The sequence below is a fragment of the Montipora capricornis genome, chromosome 4, assembly GCF_036669925.1.
Source record: "Montipora capricornis isolate CH-2021 chromosome 4, ASM3666992v2, whole genome shotgun sequence".
NCBI lineage: Eukaryota > Metazoa > Cnidaria > Anthozoa > Scleractinia > Acroporidae > Montipora > Montipora capricornis.
In genome coordinates this window covers 1,761,721-1,784,497 of record NC_090886.1, presented here as the reverse complement: position 1 = coordinate 1,784,497, position 22,777 = coordinate 1,761,721, and the positions used below count along the sequence as shown (strand labels likewise).

General features: G+C 38.7%; 2 protein-coding genes across 3 annotated transcripts; both read left to right on the top strand.

Moving 5' to 3' along the window:
* The first annotated feature begins 1,770 nt into the window (after nucleotides 1–1,770).
* Nucleotides 1,771–15,372, top strand: LOC138045118 (acid-sensing ion channel 3-like). Of its 2 annotated transcripts, none has more exons than XM_068891512.1 (8): nucleotides 1,771–1,906; nucleotides 5,264–5,848; nucleotides 7,640–7,894; nucleotides 8,342–8,498; nucleotides 9,941–10,009; nucleotides 10,479–10,656; nucleotides 11,578–11,669; nucleotides 12,483–15,372. In XM_068891512.1, the coding sequence occupies exons 2-8, from the start codon at nucleotides 5,279–5,281 to the stop codon at nucleotides 12,623–12,625; spliced, it is 1,464 nt and encodes a 487-aa protein (XP_068747613.1). In that variant the 5' UTR covers nucleotides 1,771–1,906; nucleotides 5,264–5,278; the 3' UTR covers nucleotides 12,626–15,372. The 2 variants fall into 2 exon arrangements, with proteins under 2 accessions (XP_068747613.1, XP_068747615.1); XM_068891514.1 differs by lacking the exon at nucleotides 1,771–1,906 and adding an exon at nucleotides 2,797–2,938.
* On the top strand, nucleotides 13,881–22,666 carry LOC138045120 (acid-sensing ion channel 4-A-like). The gene is made up of 5 exons (XM_068891516.1): nucleotides 13,881–13,946; nucleotides 18,998–19,066; nucleotides 19,523–19,700; nucleotides 20,616–20,707; nucleotides 21,515–22,666. Exons 3-5 carry the CDS (start codon nucleotides 19,594–19,596, stop codon nucleotides 21,655–21,657), a joined length of 342 nt encoding a protein of 113 aa, XP_068747617.1. The 5' UTR covers nucleotides 13,881–13,946; nucleotides 18,998–19,066; nucleotides 19,523–19,593; the 3' UTR covers nucleotides 21,658–22,666.
* The last annotated feature ends 111 nt before the right edge of the window (nucleotides 22,667–22,777 follow it).

Here is a 22,777-nt window from a genome sequence, read left to right as displayed (position 1 = left end):
ACGACCCTGAACTTGCGTCCGCTAAAACGCGCTCCGAGTCAGAGGATCATGAAAAGCTCCCTTTCTTCTCTTAGGTTTCTTTTAAGTCATTAAAAATCACTCCAATCTGAAGACGCCGAAGACGCGCGCAGGGAATACCATGGTTAGGAAAATCGTACGGGCGACCGTCCGTCCGTCCGTCCGTCCGTCCGTTTTTTTTTTTTTTTTTTTTCATTTAAACGCAAAAAAACCCGAGGTCTTTACCAGAAAGTTGTACGGGATAGAACACGCGGTTATTTGACCGGAAGTTGCACGGGTAGTGTATTGCATTTAACTGTTGCGTTGTAGTAAAACAAGCAAAAGTTTTGATGACAACCAAAAAACAAGCTAGGCATTTTTATAAACATGTCGTACGACGTGGAAAGAAGAGAAAGAGAGAGAGAGGAAAAAACAATCAGGCGACGAGTAAACGATGCTCAAAGGGAAAGAGAGCGACTGAGAGGAGGTGACACAGGCGAAATGTCAGTGACAAACAACAAAAGAGAAATTAAGAAAGAGTGCGAATAAAGAGACAAAATGATGGTGAAGAAAGAGCAAGCACGAGCACAAGAAAACAGGCTGAACATACGGCGTAAAGTGAGAGCAAGAAAGAGCACGGGAAGATAGACTAATTAATATCAACGAGCAGGCAGGATTGGTGGTATGGTAAGCACACTAGTTATAAAAATATCTGTAAACTAAAACATAACTAATAAACTAAACCATAGCTACAAATACACTTTTAGTGTCGACTTTTCACCACAGCCTCTGGAACCATATTGATTGTTGATTGCGCCAAGGGTTTATTCAGTGTATGTTTCTAACAGTGGAAGCAAAGTCAATCGACAAAGATAAGTTTTCCACACCCAAAAGAGCTTTTCGAAACACAATCTAAAAGTCCTTTTTTTCTTGACTCCTTCTTTTCTTCTCCTCTTTACTGGCATAACATTAATTAGTTCAGTTGTGGCATTAAAAACTTAAGCGCTTACTGGCATTCTCACTGCCATCCACAACTCCTGGGTGAAAATGATTGTTTAGAACAGTAATATAACAGTTTTTATCTCCTTACAAAAAGTTGTCATAGTTTTTATTTCGTTACAAAAATTGTCATGGAAACATTAGTTTGAGGAATTTCCCAATGTTCAACAACAGAAAATACACCGAGTCAATTACAATCTACAGATTTGTTTAATTAATCGCATTACTGTACCAAAAACATGTTTTTGTTATATAATATAATAGAGAGACGCAAACGATTACGAAGTAAAAAAAAGCCCCTTCTTTGCATCAACTTAAATTCTAATTTGTAAAAATCTTACCTAATTCTCATCAGCAGATGAAAATATTTATTTCTAAGTTTTGTTTCCATAAATCAGGACTAACAAAAGTCAAATTCTGCAGACTGTGTTGAATGTACTTCAACTTCCAAACTAAACATTCTAGGATCTATGTTAATGAGCAGAAAGTCAAAAAGATCCTCATCTTTATTTGTAATCACATCAAAAGTCCTTAATTTATTCAATAGGAATCGCAACGAATTATCTCGGGAGAAGTTCTCTTGTTTGAAATACCTAATAACACGCCCAGAGAAAGGAAAAATCCCCTTTGTAACTTTTTTGTCTGGAGTTTTTGGCAAAAATAGTAATATTTTATTACAGGTTGTGCCTGCCTATTTTAATGAAAGTAAACATAACGCAGCAGTTGGCAAGTGTACAAAAGCCCAAAAGTAAGTATTAATCAATCTAGCACCGTAAGCGGTGGAGACGTCACGTAGTTATCAGAATCGTTGATTATTGCTTCGAGTTGCAGAGTTATTTCCACCTTGTTCTTGGAACGTTTGTTTAATCGACTAAAAATCTCAGTTTGTTGAGTTGAGTTTTCCAGAGAGGTAAGCGACAAACATTTTGATTTGGTACTTTAATTAATTTCACCCATTCTCGTTTCTTGCCAGGCTGTACAATTAAAAATTAAGGTTAAAATCGTTCTGCCTTGATTTAGCAAAGAGAGACTCAGTTCGTCGGATGCATCGGGGAGGTTTATCAGTGTTGCGGAAAATAAACTTTTTTGCGATTACTACACAGCAGTTTTTGTCGGATGAATTTCGCATAGCTTCTCATTTACATATACTTTGTTTAATTAATCAATGCAAGTCTTATATGTAATCCAAAATCTTACGGCCAGCCAAAATCTCACTTGTGGAAAATACCACTTTGTTCAGTACTTTGTTCAGTACTTAGGTTGGCAGGAAACTTAAAAATGATCCGGAAAAATGTTATAAAGGAAGGCAGTCCATGTTTCTCGAATATGGTTAATTACACGCAGTGAAATTATGATATGCAATAAATCCAACATCAGAATTGAAGCGGAGACAGATATGGAAACTGTATTCGAAATTTCAACTCACACATCGCAGATATATTGCATTTGCATCTTTGTTTCAGAAAGAGTTAAAAAAAAAATAAATTCAATGAGGAGGTGGACGTGTCTAATCTACTTGTAGTTTTTTCTGAGTAGTTAAGAGTCCCTTCCTTTGTTGTCTTTGTTGTTTCTACCCAACTGGGCAAAATTAAATTGTTTTTTATGACGGCCGCGGAACGGAGTAGAAATTTATGTTAAATAGGATGAGCTTTTTTGGTAAACCTCATGTCAAGCACGATGTTCAATATATACAGTACAAAGCTGGTCATTTATGGAACAAACCACTAAATAATCAAGAGATAAAATTGAGCCGAATGTTTTAGTAAAAATAGCTGCATAATTAGAACTTGAAGATTGTGACAACTTCGTCAGCCAGCTGTTCATACAAAGAGCAAACCAACAAGCTGTTGAATACACTTAGCAGTTTCCACATAACCTCAGTACAATAATTTCTTACCTTGGCATAGGAAAAAAAAATGATGAGAAAATTGGGCAACAAAACGTAAGTCAAATATTGGCCACACTATTTTATTCTCTTTCGGTGTTGGTGGGTTTTTTGACACAGAGCCATTTTCATGCTTCAGGCTTGTTGTTCATGGTTTTTTTTTTGTTTGTTTGTTTGTTTTTGCGTGTCATGTGAATTTTGCCGTTGACTGAAGACATGCAACTGAAGCTGTTGTAACATCGCTGCCAATTCACCATAGCTAAACTGTATGAGGGCTACTGAGATAAGTTGTACTGATTACCAGGTGACCGTGAGGCCAATGGAAGTTCATTGTACATTTTCTTTATTGTACTTCCTTCTGTAAAAATGTATCTGCCTGGAAGTAGGCCAAACGTATATTCTTGTCTACATATTCTACAGAGAATTCTGTGCGATACCTGCTGGATAGGCGGCCCTGTCCTCTTGTTTAGAACATACTTGGAGACCCAGACGTAGATAATAGTGGGGACAAGGGAAAATGCACAAGTCCTGTCGTTTTCCGGCCTGTTGTTCACAATAGCCATTGAGTTATTTCGGGTGAATTACCCCAGGGTCTTCCCTTTCACATAATTCGGTATGTGGAACTCGGAAAACGAGGCCCTTCAGTTGAAAGGACTCATCGGCCACTGTAAACAACAACTGAATCCACAAAAAATTATGTTTGCCTTTTTCTTTTGATGCGTTTTTTTTTTCTGCGGGGATCTTCGTTGTCCGGGTCTTCGATCTTAGTGTTTTTCCGCAGATCCAGTGAGCTGGTTTGCTTAATGATAAATTGCTATAACAAAAACGACCAATAGTCTAATAACGCAAACAACTTCCAGTTTGCACGCTGATAGTAATAGCAGATACCACACCAGTAAATAATGAGGCTTGAAGGTGATTCGAAATGTACCCTCCGAGCAGCCGAAGAGAAACAAGACACTTCCCGAAGTTGTGACTCGCCCTCATATTTCTTGGTGGAATATGCTAAAACGATTATTCATCTCTACTTTGTATGGTAAACACTACAGTCCATCTGACTTAACTTGGGCTCTACCCGCCAGGGCCTTCATCTTAATATAACCGGCAAACTTCATCAGAGTGTTTATGGTGTATAAAATAAACAGTTAGACATGAATGTCAGGACTTGCTAAGCTTCAAGTAAGTTTCGAGATCAAAACAAGAATTTTCGATTAGATGATGCTACTGCGAGAGAAAATGTTTTGAAATAATAGATGGTGCTTGGTTGTCGAGAATACTTTTTCCATGGGTGAAAACCATCCATAAAGCCAGGGTTGAGCGTTTGAGCATTTGTCTTTGATTAACGCGAAAAAAATAATGTCGCCATTATTTCCGGCAGTTATGAGTCGCTAACAACTTACAAATCTGCATGGCTTTTTGGAGAAATTGTTCAAGGATGTCGGTTGATAGGCTATAAAAAAATCAATCGTGTTGGTAAACAAACTGGAGCTGTCTCATATTGCGCTTTTGTACAATTAGAGGTCTCTAAATAATGATTAGAACACGATTATAATGTTAGTCACAATATTTTCGCTCGAAGTAGGTCAATGAAACTTGTAAGTGTTACCCGTGATTGTACGAAAACTCTTGCTGAGAGCATGATTTCCACTTTTCAGTTTTCTTAATGCAAACGACCGAGTCATTAAATGAGTCATTAACGGAGTGAATACTTCGTTCACCCTCATAACGTTCTGCTTATAGAGTGATAATTGATAAAATGTGGAAAAAAGTAAGAACTCAGTTTCCTACTCTAAATTTAGCTGCGTATTTATAATGAAAGTTGCTAATAACAGGAAAAAAGTCATCTTTGCATACATTCAAAGCATCTTCCATAATAAATTGCACCTGAGCTCCAATTTCACCCGTTTTTTTTTCTTTTTTTTTCAATAAAAAATTGAGATGACCAAAACTTAAGTTGTATGATTGAATGAAACTAATTCTAACTATTTTGTCCGTAGTTGATCAGTTGACGGTCATGTTTATCGTTCCTTTTAATTAAAGTAGTCAATTTAGTTTCGTAAAAGTGCTTGTGCCCTTAATTTTTGTAGTAATAAAGAAAAAATTATTAGTTTCTTTATTAACACATCAAAGGATTTTGAGAAGTTTGTTTTCGTGTCATCTGCGTGGCTTCGCCGGTTTGAGAGCAAAGAAGAAAAGATAAGCGTCATCACTAAAATAAAAAACTCAAACTAATAACAATTTTAAGTGATTCAGTTATGGTGCCAGGAGCGAAAATATAATAACCCACGCCAAAATGAAAATTCATTGCAAAGAAACTTCACACAGTTGACGCACAGTACTCTTGGGTTTAAACGGGAAAATTTTACTTGTTTTTTTGTCCAGATCTACGGCAGCAAAATGGATACTGAAGTTAACGGACTAAAAAACAAACGAGATCACGGCGTTAACGGAGCGACAGAGGCTTGGATATCAGAAAAAGAAAATGCGTCTCGAGTGATCAAGGACTTTGGCTCTTATACCACCCTTCATGGCTTCCATTTTATATTGGACTCCGGTTCCTTGATACGAAGAATTATCTGGATAACTCTGATATTGTTGGGCCTCGCTTTTCTCTTCCTCCAGTTCCGAGATAACTATCGCAAGTTCACAAGCAATGAAATCGTCATTAGCAAAGGTCTTGAACGTAATAAGAAACTCCTTTATCCTGCCATAACTATTTGTAACCAGAACATGATGAGAAAAAGCAGAATTTTAGGGACGGATGCACAAATATTTCTGGATCAGCAAGATCATCTGAAGATTCAGTTCCAAGGTGAAAGCCTTTATCATCAAGACACCGATCCGTCGTTCAACATTGAAGAAAGTGTAAAAAATAACAGCCATGATTTATCTGAGATGTTAAAGATGTGTGAATGGGGAAATCACCCCTGCTCGCCGACCAATTTTACTCCAGTACTTTCATATATGGTAAGGCTAAATAGAGGATATTACAAGGGATCTTTGGGGGGGGGGGGGGGGGGTTTAGGGGCATACGAATTTTATCTTCGCGTGCCATCTCGCGAACGAGTGCGATAAGCTATTAGCACGAGAAGATAAAATTCGTATTCCCAAGTGGCCATGTAATGATCTGTTTATTATATAGTATTATATAGATACTGATGAAATTTCCAGATTTTATTCATTTTCAAAATCATCAACCACTAAAACCCGCATGTTGTGTAAACATGAAATTGTAAATATGGAAGTTATGAAAAACAAACCGTGATAATGTCAAATTGAATCATAAAAATGTTAATGTATAGAGAAAAAGTTATATTACAGCACAAAAGTATCTAGATACGCGATCTTACAAGAAAGGGGAAGCTCGCTTTTTATTGGCTGATCGTGTTAGTTACCATGATGACAGCTTTTTCTTCATACGTGGACGATAAAGATATTATCTTCATTGCGCACGGTGAAGATATGATTTTCTAGAAATAGGAAAATCCTAGTATTTCATTATTAGGCTTATTTTGCAACAGAACGGGAACGTCAGTGGCGACGTCGCGCGCAGCAAAACTACCAATGAGAATTTAGAATAGAGAAGAAAAGATTGGAGTCTACTCTATTTTGAATTCTCATTGGTGTTTTTTCTGCGCGCGCCGTCGCCACTGACGTTCCCGTTCTGTTGCTAAATCAGCCTAGTATCTAATGTAATAGAGCGGTTTGCAAATGAGTGTCGTAAAACCAAAACCAACGTAATTACTTTGGCCAATCAAAAAGGACGGAGACAATCCAGTAAACCAAGCAAAACGCGAAGTAATTACACGTAGCCGACACAAGGCGCGGGAAAATGTGCGTGAGCGAGCCAAGATTGGTTTTGGTTTCACTTCTGATTGGTTGAAAAAATGGCGCGAGAACTTTGAACCAATCACTAAGTGAAGTAATGCAAAACCAAAGTAATTCACTAATTACGTTCGACACTCAATTGAAAACCGCTCTAAGATAAATTATCTCTTGGAATTCTAAAACTTGATAAAACTGCCCAAATGGCCAATCTTCGGAAGGTTTACTCCTGTCAGAAGCTCGCTACCCTTGTCATTTCTTTACCAGAGATGGCACAGATATCTTTCCAAACTTCGTCATAAGAGTATACAGCCCTAAAATCAGTGATAACCGTTGAAATTTCGACTGAATTAAATTTTTGAGTGAAAATGAATCCATAACATAACACTCACGTGAATTCCGTAGACCTACAAGTTCCTGGTAGGGGAAGGTGGAGAGATATTATGCGTTTCTGTAATGAATAACAAATTAAGGAAGACTATTTAAATAAAAAAAATCCCTGTCTTTGTGCAGAGTTTCGTTGGATATGCAACTGTTCCCCATTTCTTAGCAATCCTAAAATTAGAAGCACTTAGTAAGCTTCAAAAGGATTGTTGCTCATTTTGGAACCCACTCGTCCCTTTGAATAGCTATAAACTAGGAACACTGACACCGGAACTATTATCCTGACGCACATTTGTGCCTTTAATTAATTAACTTAAAAATAGCAACAGGAGCAGAAACTATTTTGCAACCTTTAAAGAACATGGTTCACAAGGTACTTCTTAGAATATAGAACGGTTTTTAGTTGAGTGTCGAAAGTAATTAGCGAATTACTTTCGTTTCGCATTACTTAACTTAGTGATTACTTTACTTTGGTTTTGGTTTTACGACACTCATTTGAAAACCGCTCTAAGGTAATAATAAATGGGCTGTTTCATTTCTGTATTTCAGCGAGGTACTTGTCACACGTTTAACTCTGGTAAAGCAGGTCACCCAAAACTTTATGTGACTACGGCAGGAAAAACTAAAGCGTTGGCATTAAACCTTGACGCACAGCCCGAAGAATACTACGGACCATTTAGCTATGATGCCACTGGATTTAAGATTCTTGTTCATGATCAGTCTGAGTTGTATCCAAATGTTGAAGACTTTGGAGTAGACATACCACCAGGGTTCACTACTAATATTAGAGTTCAAAAAACCAAAGTAAGTTTATTGGCAGCAAAGTGCGAGCAGAGTGAAATGGAAGGGAGTGAGAGGAGAGGAGTGAGAAGGAATAGAATGAAATTGAATGACTGAAATAAGATAGAAAAGAACGCCGCAAAACGCAAAAAATACAGAAGAAGCTACAAAGACTACAGCTGAACACTGCTAAAGTGAAGTAAACTATACTTATACTTATACTTATCAAAATAGAATGGAATACAACTGAATAGAACGGAATCAGGAGAATCGAATTAAGCTAAATTAAATAGAGCAGACTATACAACTGAATGAAGTGGAAAGGAATGAAGTCGAAGAGAAAGAAATGGAGAGGGATGCAATGGGATAGTCGGTCTAAATGTAACATTTTACTAAACAAAAATGATGAGATGAAATGCGCAAAACGGTCATTTCGTTTTGTGGGTTGAGTTGGCTTGTTTGTGTCTGTAGATGAAGAGTCTGGAAAAACCATTCAAAACTGCTTGTGGTGAGAAGAATCTGGAACCAAGCTACAAAGTGTACTCCGACTACGCATGTCTGGTAGTCTGCTACACCAGAATAGCTGTGAATGCCTGCAATTGTCGAATGCTATCGATGCCTTCCATTGGTAAGCAAACATTTTTTTAAGGTAATTCCCTTGAAATTGTTCTACGATCAAACTTTTTTGGAAACTTGGCATAATTAACATTCATGATATGAACATTAAAAAAATGGAATAAAAAATTGGGGTCACCGTGCTTGTTTACGCGTCAGCAGGCTCTTAAAATGGGGTATTTTTACTGTTTTCGCGTTAAAAATTCGAATCACCTTCATACAGAATTAAGTCTTGGTTACTTCAGAGAGACAAAATTTTATTTTGAAAATAAAGCTTCTTTTATTCACATGAGCAGTATTGCTTCATTTACGCCGTCTTTGATTCTCTGGTTGTGGGAATAGGGCACTTTTTGGGACAGCTGCGTGGTTAGCTGGAAGTCCTCGCCTTGGGTAAAATACACCCAGTACGAAACTGGTTTCTAAAAAAAATTGATGTTCTACTATCAAACTTTTTTTCTTCTTCAAACATGTTTTTTATTAGACTGTTCTTAGCAAATACCTAAAAAAAAAATCGGGGGTCTCCGGGCTCGTTTGAGAGAAAAGGAGCATTTATTTCGCTATCGGGTTTAGTTTGAGAAAAATCTCTTACGTTTTGTATGCGCACGTGCTCATGAGCGCGCGCTAATGACGTTAAAATCGTGCGCAGTAGGTATGCGCAATGCAATACTAAGGAATAACCTTAATTGTGTAATCTGACATGCAAAGTGTGAGAACTTTTGGGGGGCCTGGGTCAACTGCAATGCAAAAAGTCACCGGATCTCGGGATAATCTGACCGGAAAAGAAGTCACGAAGTCCTTTGAAATAAAGCAAGGCTTGCATGCATGCTTTGCGGCTGATAGTTTTACATATCTCCAATATTTCGTCTCGCTGGGTAGACTAATTTACGGTGCAATGTGATTTTAAATTAAACATTTAAAATTAAAGAGATTACTCGCTGCCTCACTATAGTGTTATCCCTTCGTGAGCTTTTCCCCTATTATAATTAAGTAAAGTACAATCGTCCTGGTGAGTGTAGTCCCGAGAGGGACTGTCTGAGATGGCATTGACTAGCGTTTCGACAACCTGAAGAATTCATCTTCAGAATCAAGTGATTTGTGTGTAACATCAGTAGATACTATAAAAAATTCTGGTCGTAGATGTCATTGGTCAACCTATTCGTGATGTTATTAGTCGATTGTCATTTGCATGGGCCTAGAAGTAATTGGCTCTGAAGACTAAACAGTGATTGGTGCATTTCGACCCGCCTGCACTATGTAGGTCTAAAGTCTGTGCGTGTATCGTAGAAGACGTCGGGCAGTACTGTACCGGAAAACCGTTATTCTCACCATGGTATTCATCACACTGTAGTAGTAGTGGTAGTCATGGTAGTAGTAGTGAAGTTTATTAACGTGTCAAGAATCACTAGCGCATAGCACTAATGTGGACACTGATACCTGTTTTCTGTATTTTAACAGGTGTCGGAGAAAATGAAACAAAATTCTGCAATGCAAAGGAACTCGCAACTTGCCTCTACCCAAAATTTGGTGAGAGATCATAAGCGTCACAAATTTAAGTTATAGTTGCGTGAATCACTTTGCAAAAGAGGCCAATTAAGCAGAAAGTCTCCCATAGTTTCAACTGTATCGAAAATAATACTCGAAAAAAAAATATACTTGTGGATAAGCATTTTCATCGTAATGTTTATCACTGATTTGGGGTGCTTCGTTTTAGAGTGTTTAGGGTGTCGTTGCTTCGGTCTCAGTTTTTGATTGCTTTGTTATCAGTAGTACCGATAATTAAGTCTGACTGATTGATTGATTGATTGATTGATTGATTGATTGATTGATGGATCGTTTAATGGATTGGTTGTAATTAACATGACAGGTGCCAGGTTTAGGGTCTCAAAGAAGTGCATGACGGGGCGAAGAGTTGGGTAAAGAAGTGAGAACGATAAGCCTACAACCAAGGACCACCTTAAATAGCAAATCATTAAAACACTTTTCTTTCTTTCAGACGAATTTAACCCTAATAACTGTGATTGCCCAGTTCCTTGCGAAAAAACCACGTACAGAGTCCAATTGTCGATGGCTTACTCTCCATCTGATCATGTGTGGGACACGATTTTTCCGCTTTTCAATATTACACCTAATGAAACAGCCGCGAAAGTCGAGGAGTTTCGTGACTACGTCAGGTGATCAAATTCAAAAGAACCCTATTCCCCCGAATATAAGCGCGCTTATATGTGAATATAGGCGCACGCGCCTTTAAACCGTCAAAGTTAGACATGAACAGAATACTTCTTTTATGATACAAATTTAATTATAATAAATAATGATCGTCATTGTTTTTGGTTTTTTCATCTGAGGTATTCTTTTATCACACACTCGGCTTGAATCGCCCTTGATCTTGGTCCTTTCACATTTGTATTTAATGTTTACAATAGAGTTGATATTTTGCACTATTAAAAGGGATGACGATGATGAGAATCGGGTGCGGCTAAACGAACTTTAGTGGTCTTAATAGGCGCATGCGCCTCTAAAACGTCAATTTACGTGCCTATAAAACGTCTAAAGAAAGGAAAGGAAAGGAACTTTATTTAAGAGTGTAGTCGTTCTAGCGCTGGAGCACTAATTGGGGACACTGTAAATTGAAATTAACCATCAACGCAAATCAAGTCAAATTTTGGTTTTTGAGGAGAGGGGAAACCGGAGTACAAGGAGAAAATCTCTCAGTGCAGAGTAGAGAACCAACAAACTAAAATTGCATAAAACTCCCTTATGGGCGCTACGCTTATTTGTGGGGAAATAGGGTATGGCATTCCCAGTCTCAGAGTTGCAACACAGGCCGGGTACCTTGTTGTTTGCACGCAGCTTTATCCCTGAGGTTGTCAAAACCAAGGTTTGCGGAGCGCTACATGGACGCCGTTCTGTAGCGGCCTACATGGTGGCAGCCTAACTATCAATTGTTTCGGTGAGGTTTTGAGCGCTGAAAAGCCCGGCATTTAACAACAATTCACCGAAGTGGAGATGGCTATACCTAGTGGTGGATGTAAGTTCGTTTTAGAGAAATTTATATCATTATATTCATATTAACATGTGTTTGTAACTTTTAGAAAAAGAATGGCTCAAGTAAACATTTACTACGAAACCCTGGATACAGAAGTAACTGAAGAGAAACCAGCTTATGACCTTAACGATTTGGGATGTAAGCCTACAAGTTATTCACTACATTAATGGTCCTAATCACTGCTTTTTTGTCGAAAATTGCGGGCCCGACGTACTTTAAGTTTACGTCAACCCGACCGGAAGAAGGGTCGTTTTCGCTCAGAACCATATTGTGTGTAATGAGACCATAATTTCATCGGTAAATGCAGGTTCCACATTAGCATTTTCGAGTTCAAAATTCCCGTTATTGAGTGAAGGTTTTTTCCAGAACACCCCATGCGCGCGACTCGTGAATGTCTATCATACTAAGGGTGTCTTAGGTCGGATTTACACGAGACGAATTGTTTGAGCATCGGGCTACTGTGCGGGAGGTCGCGGGATCAAAAACTCCGGCCGGACCAACACTCAGGGTCTTTAAATAACTTAAGAAAAAGTACTGCCTTTTGTAATGACACCTGTAAATGGTTGGACTCTCTAGTGTTCTGAGATAAGGATGATAACCTGTAGGCTTTCAATGATCATAACCCTGTGGGACGCGGTAAAAGAATTCACACACTATTCGCAAAGAGCAGGGCATTGAGTTTCCCGGTGTTGTGGTTGTCCTCTATAGTATATCATGATTGGGAGGGTAAATCCCCTGAGGTATTAGCTACATCAAGCTACTCTAAAATCTGAGGGCAAACAAACAGATGGTGATGATGAAGAGTAATGCAGGAGTTGTATGCAAAAATCGTACTGTCTAGATCGTCCTTAACACAACGCACTGAAGGGAAGAAAAGCACTAAGTCTTGAGAGATTCTCGCTTTCCGCTACCAGTCACAGCTCACTAATGGTTTGTTGCTTTGCTTTTCAGCCGACGTGGGAGGTAACATGGGATTATTTTTAGGCTGCAGTCTGCTGACATTATGTGAATTTGTTGATCTGATTATAATCATGTGTTTGCGATGCTGGAGAAAGAAAAATGAGGTGGATATTAACAGAGATCATTTTCAATAAACATCCGCCGAACATTGCTCCGCTTGACAGAAGCGAAGCTGCCTTTAAGATATAACAGAACGTTATTTCTAGCTTCCTGGGGCCGGTTGCTCGAAGGCTGGTTAGCGCTAACCGTTGGTTAAGAGGTATACGTTAACCATGCTTCGAGCAGCCCGGGCCAGATTAGCCAATATCAAAAATACCACAATATTCTTTGTTTGTCCCTCCAAAATTTTGCATAAGCATCGTTTCCAGTTTCTCTTGGGATCATTTTAAGTCCCAAGAGAAAATAAAAAAATGCTTATGCAAAACTTTGAAGGGACAATTAAAGAGTATTACGGTATTTCTGATAATGGCTAATAGCACTTTTCACGGTTAGTTTTTCTCATTTGCATTACAATATAATCTAACATGTATGTGAGGCAATTTCGGGCTATTTTGTAGTTTTAACCCGAAATTGCCTCGCATTCACGTTAGATTATATTGTAATGCAAATGAGAAAAACTAACCGTGAAAAGGGCTATTGGCCATCTAAATCTCGAGTACCAGCTCGTAATGTATGATCGCACCAAATTTTGCCGAGATGAAAATATGTGTGGCGGTATGCGAAATTTCCAAGTGTATCCAAACGTTCATTGAAATAATTGTTATGTTACAAGCTGGTAAAAGGGATAGAGATCTCTAACGAGTTTGGGCAAGAAAGTGATTTGTAAACACAACCTTGTAAACATCTGAAGGACTTAAAAGTAATTCCAAATAACGCACCTAAAAAAAAAATCAATGAAACAAAAACTATTTTTAGCTTTTACATTTTCACTTTTTAAAATATACTTTTTCGGTAAACCTTTCAAATGCGGCAAATTACACTCTTGTATAGCAGACACCATCAGAGATGATAAAGATCAATGCCTTCATTTCGTGTCTGTAATATAAGCAAGCACGAGCAAAAGGATCTAAAATTTTCCTCTGCTTGAGTTTACGCTTGGGTCGTGTGAAAACGAAACACAGGATAAGCACGCATTCGCATAATATAAGCCCAGGCCCCAGTTGTTCAAACGATGCATAGCGCTATCCAACGGATAAATCACTATCCAGTGGATAACTAATAGCGAAACCAAATGCGCTATTATATCCAATGGATAGTGATTTATACGGTGGATAGCGTTATGCAATTCGTTATGCATCGTTTGAACAACTGGGGCCTGGTGCTACCCCAGGAAATTTGCTACGTCCTGGCTCGTTCCAGATTACACGCGTTTGAAGATTTGAACAAAATGGCGGATGCCGTGGTTGATTTTGATGCTTATGACAACGTTTGTTTTCACTAGTATAACATGATAAGGTACTTATGTTTGTGCTTGCGCTTGTGCTTGCGTCGCTAGTGAAAACCTGGCTTAAGTAATCACGTAATTTTTCTCGTGCAATTTGGAATAAATAAGCGATTGTAAACTTTTTAAAAGACTACAAAAAAATGCACTCGCCCTACGGGCTCGAGCGAGCAACTTCGGTCGTCTTTGAGGAAATTTACTCGTGCTTTAATATTTATTTCAAATTGCACTCGAAATCAAGTGATTACCTATACTAATGAATTAAGATGTAAACAATGACGTCAACACAACCTTGCATCTTCATACAAAAAATACTGTTTACACATAAAAGCACGTGGAGTAGGATACTGTGTCAGGGAGGTGATATAGCGAATTATTAAGCCTATAGAGTGGTTGCAAATGCAGTGTAATACATTATATTGAACGTCTGTCATTGGAACATTCCATTTTTTATCCGCACCCCCCCTCCCACCCCCCTATGGAAGGCATGATTTCAACAGGTCCCTTTTCTTCTGAAGTTAGATTCCGACAGGTCTCATTTACCTCTGAAGTTGGATTCCAACAGGTCCCTTTTACTCTGAAGATTGATTCCAACAGGTCCGTTTTTGAATATAACAAAAGACTCCGATCCCGACCCCCTCTACTGGGGAAGAAATTCCAGATTCCGAGGGTCCTCCTTGACATAACAAAAAAAATGCCTTCCATAGGGCGAAGGGGGGGGGGGGGTGCAGATAAAAAATGGAATGTCCCATTGGTAGCTGAATAAGAGCATTCTTAACGGCTATTTAACGAATGCATGAACGCGCCTGCCGCCTTAACGACCATTTAACAAATGCATGAATGCACCTGCCGAACTTGAGACGATCAGAAATCGATTACAAATTTTCCATTGTTTATGCCTGACAGCCTGATTCCCCAACCATCCTGATAGCTCTCCACGAGCTAAAAAGGAGGATTGCTTTATTTGTTGATATCGCTTTCATTACATTAATAGGGAGAGCAAAAAGATGCTCCTCTGGTAATTTTATCCAAAGACACTTTTTGTATTTTGAATCAAACTTAAATTGATGTGTGATGGATCACAAACTATATACTGAATATGGAACACAAGCAATATACGCATTAGTCAAAATCATTAGTACATTAAAAACCCCTGGTATGAATGTCTTTTTGTACACGTTAAATACGAAAAATAATACCCAACTGGCGAATGTATGTCAAGTTGGCCAATTCAAATTATGCTGTGAAATAAACTTGTTTAGCTTCTTTCAATTCTTTGCCCATCTTAATCACAAACCCTCTCAAAAAAAAAAATTGAATCTCCCTAATTATTCTTATTACTATAAAGCAAACATCATTACTATTTTGTTGTCTTTTAAGAGGAAAACTTCTCACAATAACATCCATGTCTTGGGAAATTACAAGCAAATTAAAAATAAACTGAATTATGCAGCTGTTTTGTCCTTCCCAGTCAACAAACAACCTTCTTTTATTAACCCTTTATAAATAAGTGAGCCCTGAAAATTTTATTGAAACTACAACTGAGTTAGTAAAAACATGTAAATTCAGCAAAGGTAAGCAAAGTCATGGGAAATTTCAAATACATGAAATGCTTCATCATGCATCTAATGTCACCGATTGAATAGTTATTACAGCTACGATCTCCTCCCTTGATAAGCTCAAATTTGTTTAGTAATTTTATGATCACTCAGCATTCTATTCTCCACATTATGAAGTTATGCACACACCCACACCGCCCTCCCATTGAAGCAGAAGCAGAAAATTATTCTTTTTCCTTTAAACCTACGACTGAGGGTCATAATACATGCAATGCTGTTGGAAAGAACCAACATCCCTCTAGACTGAAGACAAAAAGTTGTCATAGTTTTTATTTCGTTACAAAAAGTTGTCATGGAAACATTAGTTTGAGGAATTTCCCAATGTTCAACAACAGAAAATACACCGAGTCAATTACAATCTACAGATTTGTTTAATTAATCGCATTACTGTACCAAAAACATGTTTTTGTTATATAAGAGAGACGCAAACGATTACGAAGTAAAAAATACCGTAAACGTCCATGTATGAGCTGCACTTTTTTTCACAAAATTGAAGCCATAAATCAAGGGTGCGGCTTATTCATTGATACATCTGTGTTTGGAGTTCGCGAATACTCGCAAGGTAAATGACCGACTGTTTCGTTGTCCTTGACCACCTTCTCGGCAAATTTGTCGACTGCATTATCAAGCTCCTGTTCTGCATGAATTTTTTCGCCTATTGAGGGTACAACTTTATAGACGTGGTCATGATACCCAGGCCCTGGCCCAGACTCCTCCCCACATTTAAAGCTGGGCTACTAAGCACTCGTTCGTTTTGTTTCAATATTGAAGGAATTTCAACTTTATGGTGAAACCTTGATTGTTTGTCCTTGTTGGTTTATAGCAATAGAACGTTACTGGAACTTCAAACTTTATTGTATTACATTTTTTACCAAAATCTGCGCTTCTAAATTCAGGGTGCGGCTTATCTACGGATGCGGCTTATACATGGACGTTTACGGTAGCCCCTTCTTTGCATCAACTTAAATTCTAATTTGTAAAAATCTTACCTAATTCTCATCAGCAGATGAAAATATTTATTTCTAAGTTTTGTGTCCATAAATCAGGACTAACAAAAGTCAAATTCTGCAGCCTGTGCTGAATGTACTTCAACTTCCAAACTAAACATTCTAGGATCTATGTTAATGAGCAGAAAGTCAAAAAGATCCTCATCCTTATTTGTAATCATATCAGAAGTCTAAGGTGGCCCGTAATGGCCACTACCTGTACAAACTTAATTTTCCTTGTACAAACTTAATTTTCCTCTTACAAACTTAATTTTCCTTGTACAAACTTTATTTTCCTCGTACAAACTTTATTCTAATCGTACAAACTTTATTATAACCGTACAAACTTCATTATCATCGTACAAACTTTATTGTCCTCGTACAAATTTTATTGTCATCGTACAAACTTTATTTGCTCGTACAAACTTTATTGTCATTCTCGTAAAGAACTAATCCAAAAGGAATCTGGGAACGAGCGTAAGTATTTCAAGATGGCGGAAGGTGAAGGTGACGAACGAGATGTGATCGAGCACTATTTTCACCTTGGATATACAAATGAAATCATTTTGGAGTTTCTCAAGCGCTTCCATCATATTAAAATAAGTTTGAGAACACTGAAAAGGAGGCTTCGTAGCTTTGGTTTGAGGAGGAAAGGCAATATCATCGACGAAGCCAGGATACGAGCTGTAATTATAAGAGAGTTATCTGGTCCGGGACGGTTGCAAGGGTATCGCTCAATGTGGCACACTTTACGAAACAAGTCATGTCTGGACCCTAGGGCATCAACTCCATGCCCCCCCCCCACCCCCCACCTTCCTACTCCAATCAAATAGGAGTAGGAAGGGGGGGGGGGCATGGAGTTGATGCCCTAGGGTCCAGACATGACTTGTTTTTAAGGTATATATTTTTTCCTGACGGTCAATCTCATACATACTATTGGTTCAAGTTGAAAACTTGGTTGCCCACACAACCTCCCTTCATACAGTACATATTGGTGCATGAATAACAGTCCTTCTCTTAATACAATGAAGTGACTTACTATCAAAAAACAAATTGCACTCAAAAACCAGAAACACTCACTGTCATGAACAAAATGTATTCCTTAAAAGCTACCTACCATCCACGTGCCAGCAAAAATTCGGGCCATAAGAAAAGTACTGCCTCCTGGTCAACCCCCGGGGTCAACCGTCTTCGTCTTCTTTGCATAGAAGCAGACGGATCTATCTCACGAAGAAGGCGTGCAACTACAACTCTCGGCACGTACAGATTGTACTTTATCCGTAAAGTGTGCCACATTGAGCGATACCCTTCATTTACGCCGTCTTTGATTCTCTGGTTGTGGGAATAGGGCACTTTTTGGGACAGCTGCGTGGTTAGCTTGAAGTCCTCGCCTTGGGTAAAATACACCCGGTACGAAACTGGTTTCCAAAAAAAATTGATGTTCTACTATCAAACTTTTTTTCTTCTTCAAATATGTTCTTTATTAGACTGTTCGTAGCAAATACCTAAAAAAAAAATCGGCGGTCACCGTGCTCGTTTGAGAGAAAAGGAGCATTTATTTCGCTATCGGGTTTAGTTTGAGCGAAATCTCTTACGTTTTGTATGCGCACGTTCTCATGAGCGCGCGCTAATGACGCGAAAATCGTGCGCAGTAGGGATGCGCAACGCAATACTAAGGAATAACCTTAATTGTGTAATCTGACATGCAAAGTGTGAGAACTTTTTGGGGGCATGGGTCAACTGCAATGCAAAAAGTCACCGGATCTCGGGATAATCTGACCGGAAAAGAAGTCACGAAGTCCTTTGAAATAAAGCAAGGCTTGCATGCTTTGCGGCTGATAGTTTTACATATCTCCAATATTTCGTCTCGCAGGGTAGACTAATTTACGGTGCAATGTGATTTTAAATTAAACATTTAAAATTAAAGAGATTACTCGCTGCCTCACTATAGTGTTATCCCTTTGTGAGCTTTTCCCGTATTATAATTAAGTAAAGTACAATCGTCCTGGTGAGTGTAGTCCCGAGAGGGACTGTCTGAGATGGCATTGACTAGCGTTTCGACAACCTGAAGAATTCATCTTCAGAATCAAGTGATTTGTGTGTAACATCAGTAGATACTTTAAAAAATTCTGGTCGTAGATGTCATTGGTCAACCTATTCGTGATGTTATTGGTCGACTGTCATTTGCATGGGCCTAGAAGTAATTGGCTCTGAAGACTAAACAGTGATTGGTGCATTTCGACCCGCCTGCACTATGTAGGTCTAAAGTCTGTGCGTGTATCGTAGAAGACGTCGGGCAGTACTGTACCGGAAAACCGTTATTCTCACCATGGTATTCATCACACTGTAGTAGTAGTGGTAGTCATAGTAGTAGTAGTAGTGAACTTTATTAACGTGTCAAGAATCACTAGCGCATAGCACTAATGTGGACACTGATAACTGTTTTCTGTATTTTAACAGGTGTCGGAGAAAATGAAACAAAATTCTGCAATGCAAAGGAACTCGCAACTTGCCTCTACCCAAAATTTGGTGAGAGATCATAAGCGCCACAAATTTAAGTTATAGTTGCGTGAATCACTTTGCAAAAGAGGCCAATTAAGCAGAAAGTCTCCATAGTTTCAACTGTATCGAAAATAATACTCGAAAAACAAATATACTTGTGGATAAGCATTTTCATCGTAGTGTTTATCACTGATTTGGGGTGCTTCGTTTTAGAGTGTTTAGGGTGTGGTTGCTTCGGTCTCAGTTTTTGATTGCTTTGTTATCAGTAGTACCGATAATTAAGTCTGACTGATTGATTGATTGATTGATTGATTGATTGATCGTTTAATGGATTGGTTGTCATTAACATGACAGGTGCCAGGTGTAGGGTCTCAAAGAAGTGCATGACGGGGCGAAGAGTTGGGTAAAGAAGTGAGAACGATGAGCCTACAACCAAGGACCACCCTAAATAGCAAATCATTAAAACACTTTTCTTTCTTTCAGACGAATTTAACCCTAATAACTGTGATTGCCCAGTTCCTTGCGAAAAAACCACGTACAGAGTCCAATTGTAGATGGCTTACTCTCCATCTGATCATGTGTGGGACACGATTTTTCCGCTTTTCAATATTACACCTTATGAAACAGCCGCGAAAGTCGAGGAGTTTCGTGACTACGTCAGGTGATCAAATTCAAAAGAACCCTATTCCCCCGAATATAAGCGCGATTATATATGAATATAGGCGCACGCGCCTTTAAACCGTCAAAGTTAGACATGAACGGAATACTTCTTTTATGATACAAATTTAATTATAATAAATAATGATCGTCATTTTATCACACACTCGGCTTGAATCGCCCTTGATCTTGGTCCTTTCACATTTGTATTTAATGTTTACAATAGCGTTGATATTTTGCACTATTAAAAGGGATAACGATGATGAGAATCGGGTGCGGCTAAACGAACTTTAGTAGTCTTAACAGGCGCATGCGCCTCTAAAATGTCAATTTACGTGGCTATAAAACGTCTAAAGAAAGGAAAGGAAAGGAACTTTATTTAAGTGTGTAGTCGTTCTAGCGCTGGAGCACTAATTGGGGACACTGTAAACTGAAATTAACAGTTAACGCAAATCAAGTCAAATTTTGGTCTTTGAGGAGAGGGGGAACCGGAGTACACGGAGAAAACCTCTCTGTGCAGAGTAGAGAACTAACAAACTAAAATTGCATAAAACTCGCTTATAGGCGCTACGCTTATTTGTGGAGAAATAGGGTATGGCATTCCCAGTCTTTAGTTAATAATATGTTTCAGAGTTGCAACACAGGCCGGGTACCTTGTTGTTTGCACGCAGCTTTATCCCTGAGGTTGTCAAAACCAAGGTTTGCGGAGCGCTACATGGACGCCGTTCTGTAGCGGCCTACATGGTGGCAGCCTAACTATCAATTGTTTCGGTGAGGTTTTGAGCGTTGAAAAGCCCGGAATTTAACAACAATTCACCGAAGTGGAGATGGCTATAGCTAGTGGTGGATGTAAGTTCATTTTAGAGAAATTTTCTGAGAAAAAAGGCTTGTCATATTAACATGTGTTTGTAACTTTTAGAAAAAGAATGGCTCACATAAACATTTACTACGAAACCCTGGATACAGAAGTAACTGAAGAGAAACCAGCTTATGACCTTAACGATTTTGGATGTAAGCCTACAAGTTATTCACTACATTAATGGTCCTAATCACTGCTTTTTTGTCGAAAATTGCGGGCCCGACGTACTTTAAGTTTACGTCAACCCGACTGGAAGAAGGGTCGTTTTCGCTCAGAACCATATTGTTTGTAATGATACCAAAATTTAATCGGTAAAAGCAGGATCCAAATTAGCATTTTAGAGTTCAAAATAACAGATATTGAGTGAAGGTTATTTTCAGAACACCACATACGCGCGACTCGTGAATGTCTATCATACTAAGGGTGTCTTAGGTCGGATTTACACGAGACGAATTGTTTGAGCATCGGGCTACTGTGCGGGAGGTCGCGGGATCAAAAACTCCGGCCGGACCAACACTCAGGGTCTTTAAATAACTTAAGAAAAAGTACTGCCTTTTGTAATGACATCTGTAAATGGTTGGACTCTGTAGTGTTCTGAGATAAGGATGATAACCTGTAGGCTTTCAATGATCATAACCCTGTGGGACGCGGTAAAAGAACCCACACACTATTCGCAAAGATCAGGGCATTGAGTTTCCCGGTGTTGTGGTTGTCCTCTATAGTATATCATGATTGGGAGGGTAAATCCCCTGAGGTATTAGCTACATCAAGCTACTCTAAAATCTGAGGGCAAACAAACAGATGGTGATGATGAAGAGTAATGCGGGAGTTGTATGCAAAAATCGTACTGTCTAGATCGTCCTTAACACAACGCACTGAAGGGAAGAAAAGCACTTGAGAGATTCTCGCTTTCCGCTACCAGTCACAGCTCACTAATGGTTTGTTGCCTTGCTTTTCAGCCGACGCGGGAGGTAACATGGGATTATTTTTGGGCTGCAGTCTGCTGACATTATGTGAATTTGTTGATCTGATTATAATCATGTGTTTGCGACGCTGGAGAAAGAAAAATGAGGTGGATATTAACAGAGATCAGTTTCAATAAACATCCGCCGAACATTGCTCCGCTTGACAGAAGCGAAGCTGCCTTTAAGATATAACAGAATGTTATTTCTAGCTTCCTGAGGCCGGTTGCTCGAAGGCTGGTTAGCGCTAACCGTTGGTTAAGAGGTATACGTTAACCATGCTTCGAGCAGCCCGGGCCAGATTAGCCACTATCAAAAATACCACAATATTCTTTGTTTGTCCCTCCAAAATTTTGCATAAGCATCGTTTCCAGTTTCTCTTGGGATCATTTTAAGTTCCAAGAGAAAATAAAAAAAATGCTTATGCAAAACTTTGAAGGGACAATTAAAGAGTATTACGGTATTTCTGATAATGGCTAATAGCCCTTTTCACGGTTAGTTTTTCTCATTTGCATTACAATATAATCTAGCATGTATGTGAGGCAATTTCGGGCTATTTTGTAGTTTTAACCCGAAATTGCCTCGCATTCACGTTAGACTACATTGTAATGCAAATGAGAAAAACTAACCGTGAAAAGGGCTATTGGCCATCTAAATCTCGAGTACCAGCTCGTAATGTATGATCGCACCAAATTTTGCCGAGATGAAAATATGTGTGGCGGTATGCGAAATTTCCAAGTGTATCCAAACGTTCATTGAAATAATTGTTATGTTACAAGCTGGTAAAAGGGATAGAGATCTCTAACGAGTTTGGGCAAGAAAGTGATTTGTAAACACAACCTTGTAAACATCTGAAGGACCTAAAAGTAATTCCAAATAACGGACCTAAAAAAAAAAATCAATGAAACAAAAACAATTTTTAGCTTTTACATTTTCACTTTTTAAAATATACTTTTTCGGTAAATCTTTCAAATGCGGCAAATTACACTCTTGTATAGCAGACACCATCAGAGATGATAAAGATCAATGCCTTCATTTCGTGTCTGTAATATAAGCAAGCACAAGCAAAAGGATCTAAATTTTTCCTTTGCTTGCGTTTACGCTTGGGTCGTGTGAAAACGAAACACAGCATAAGCACGCATTCGCATAATATAAGCACCAGGCCCCAGTTGTTCAAACGATGCATAGCGCTATCCAACGGATAAATCACTATCCAGTGGAAAACTAACAGCGAAACCAAATGCGCTATTATATCCAGTG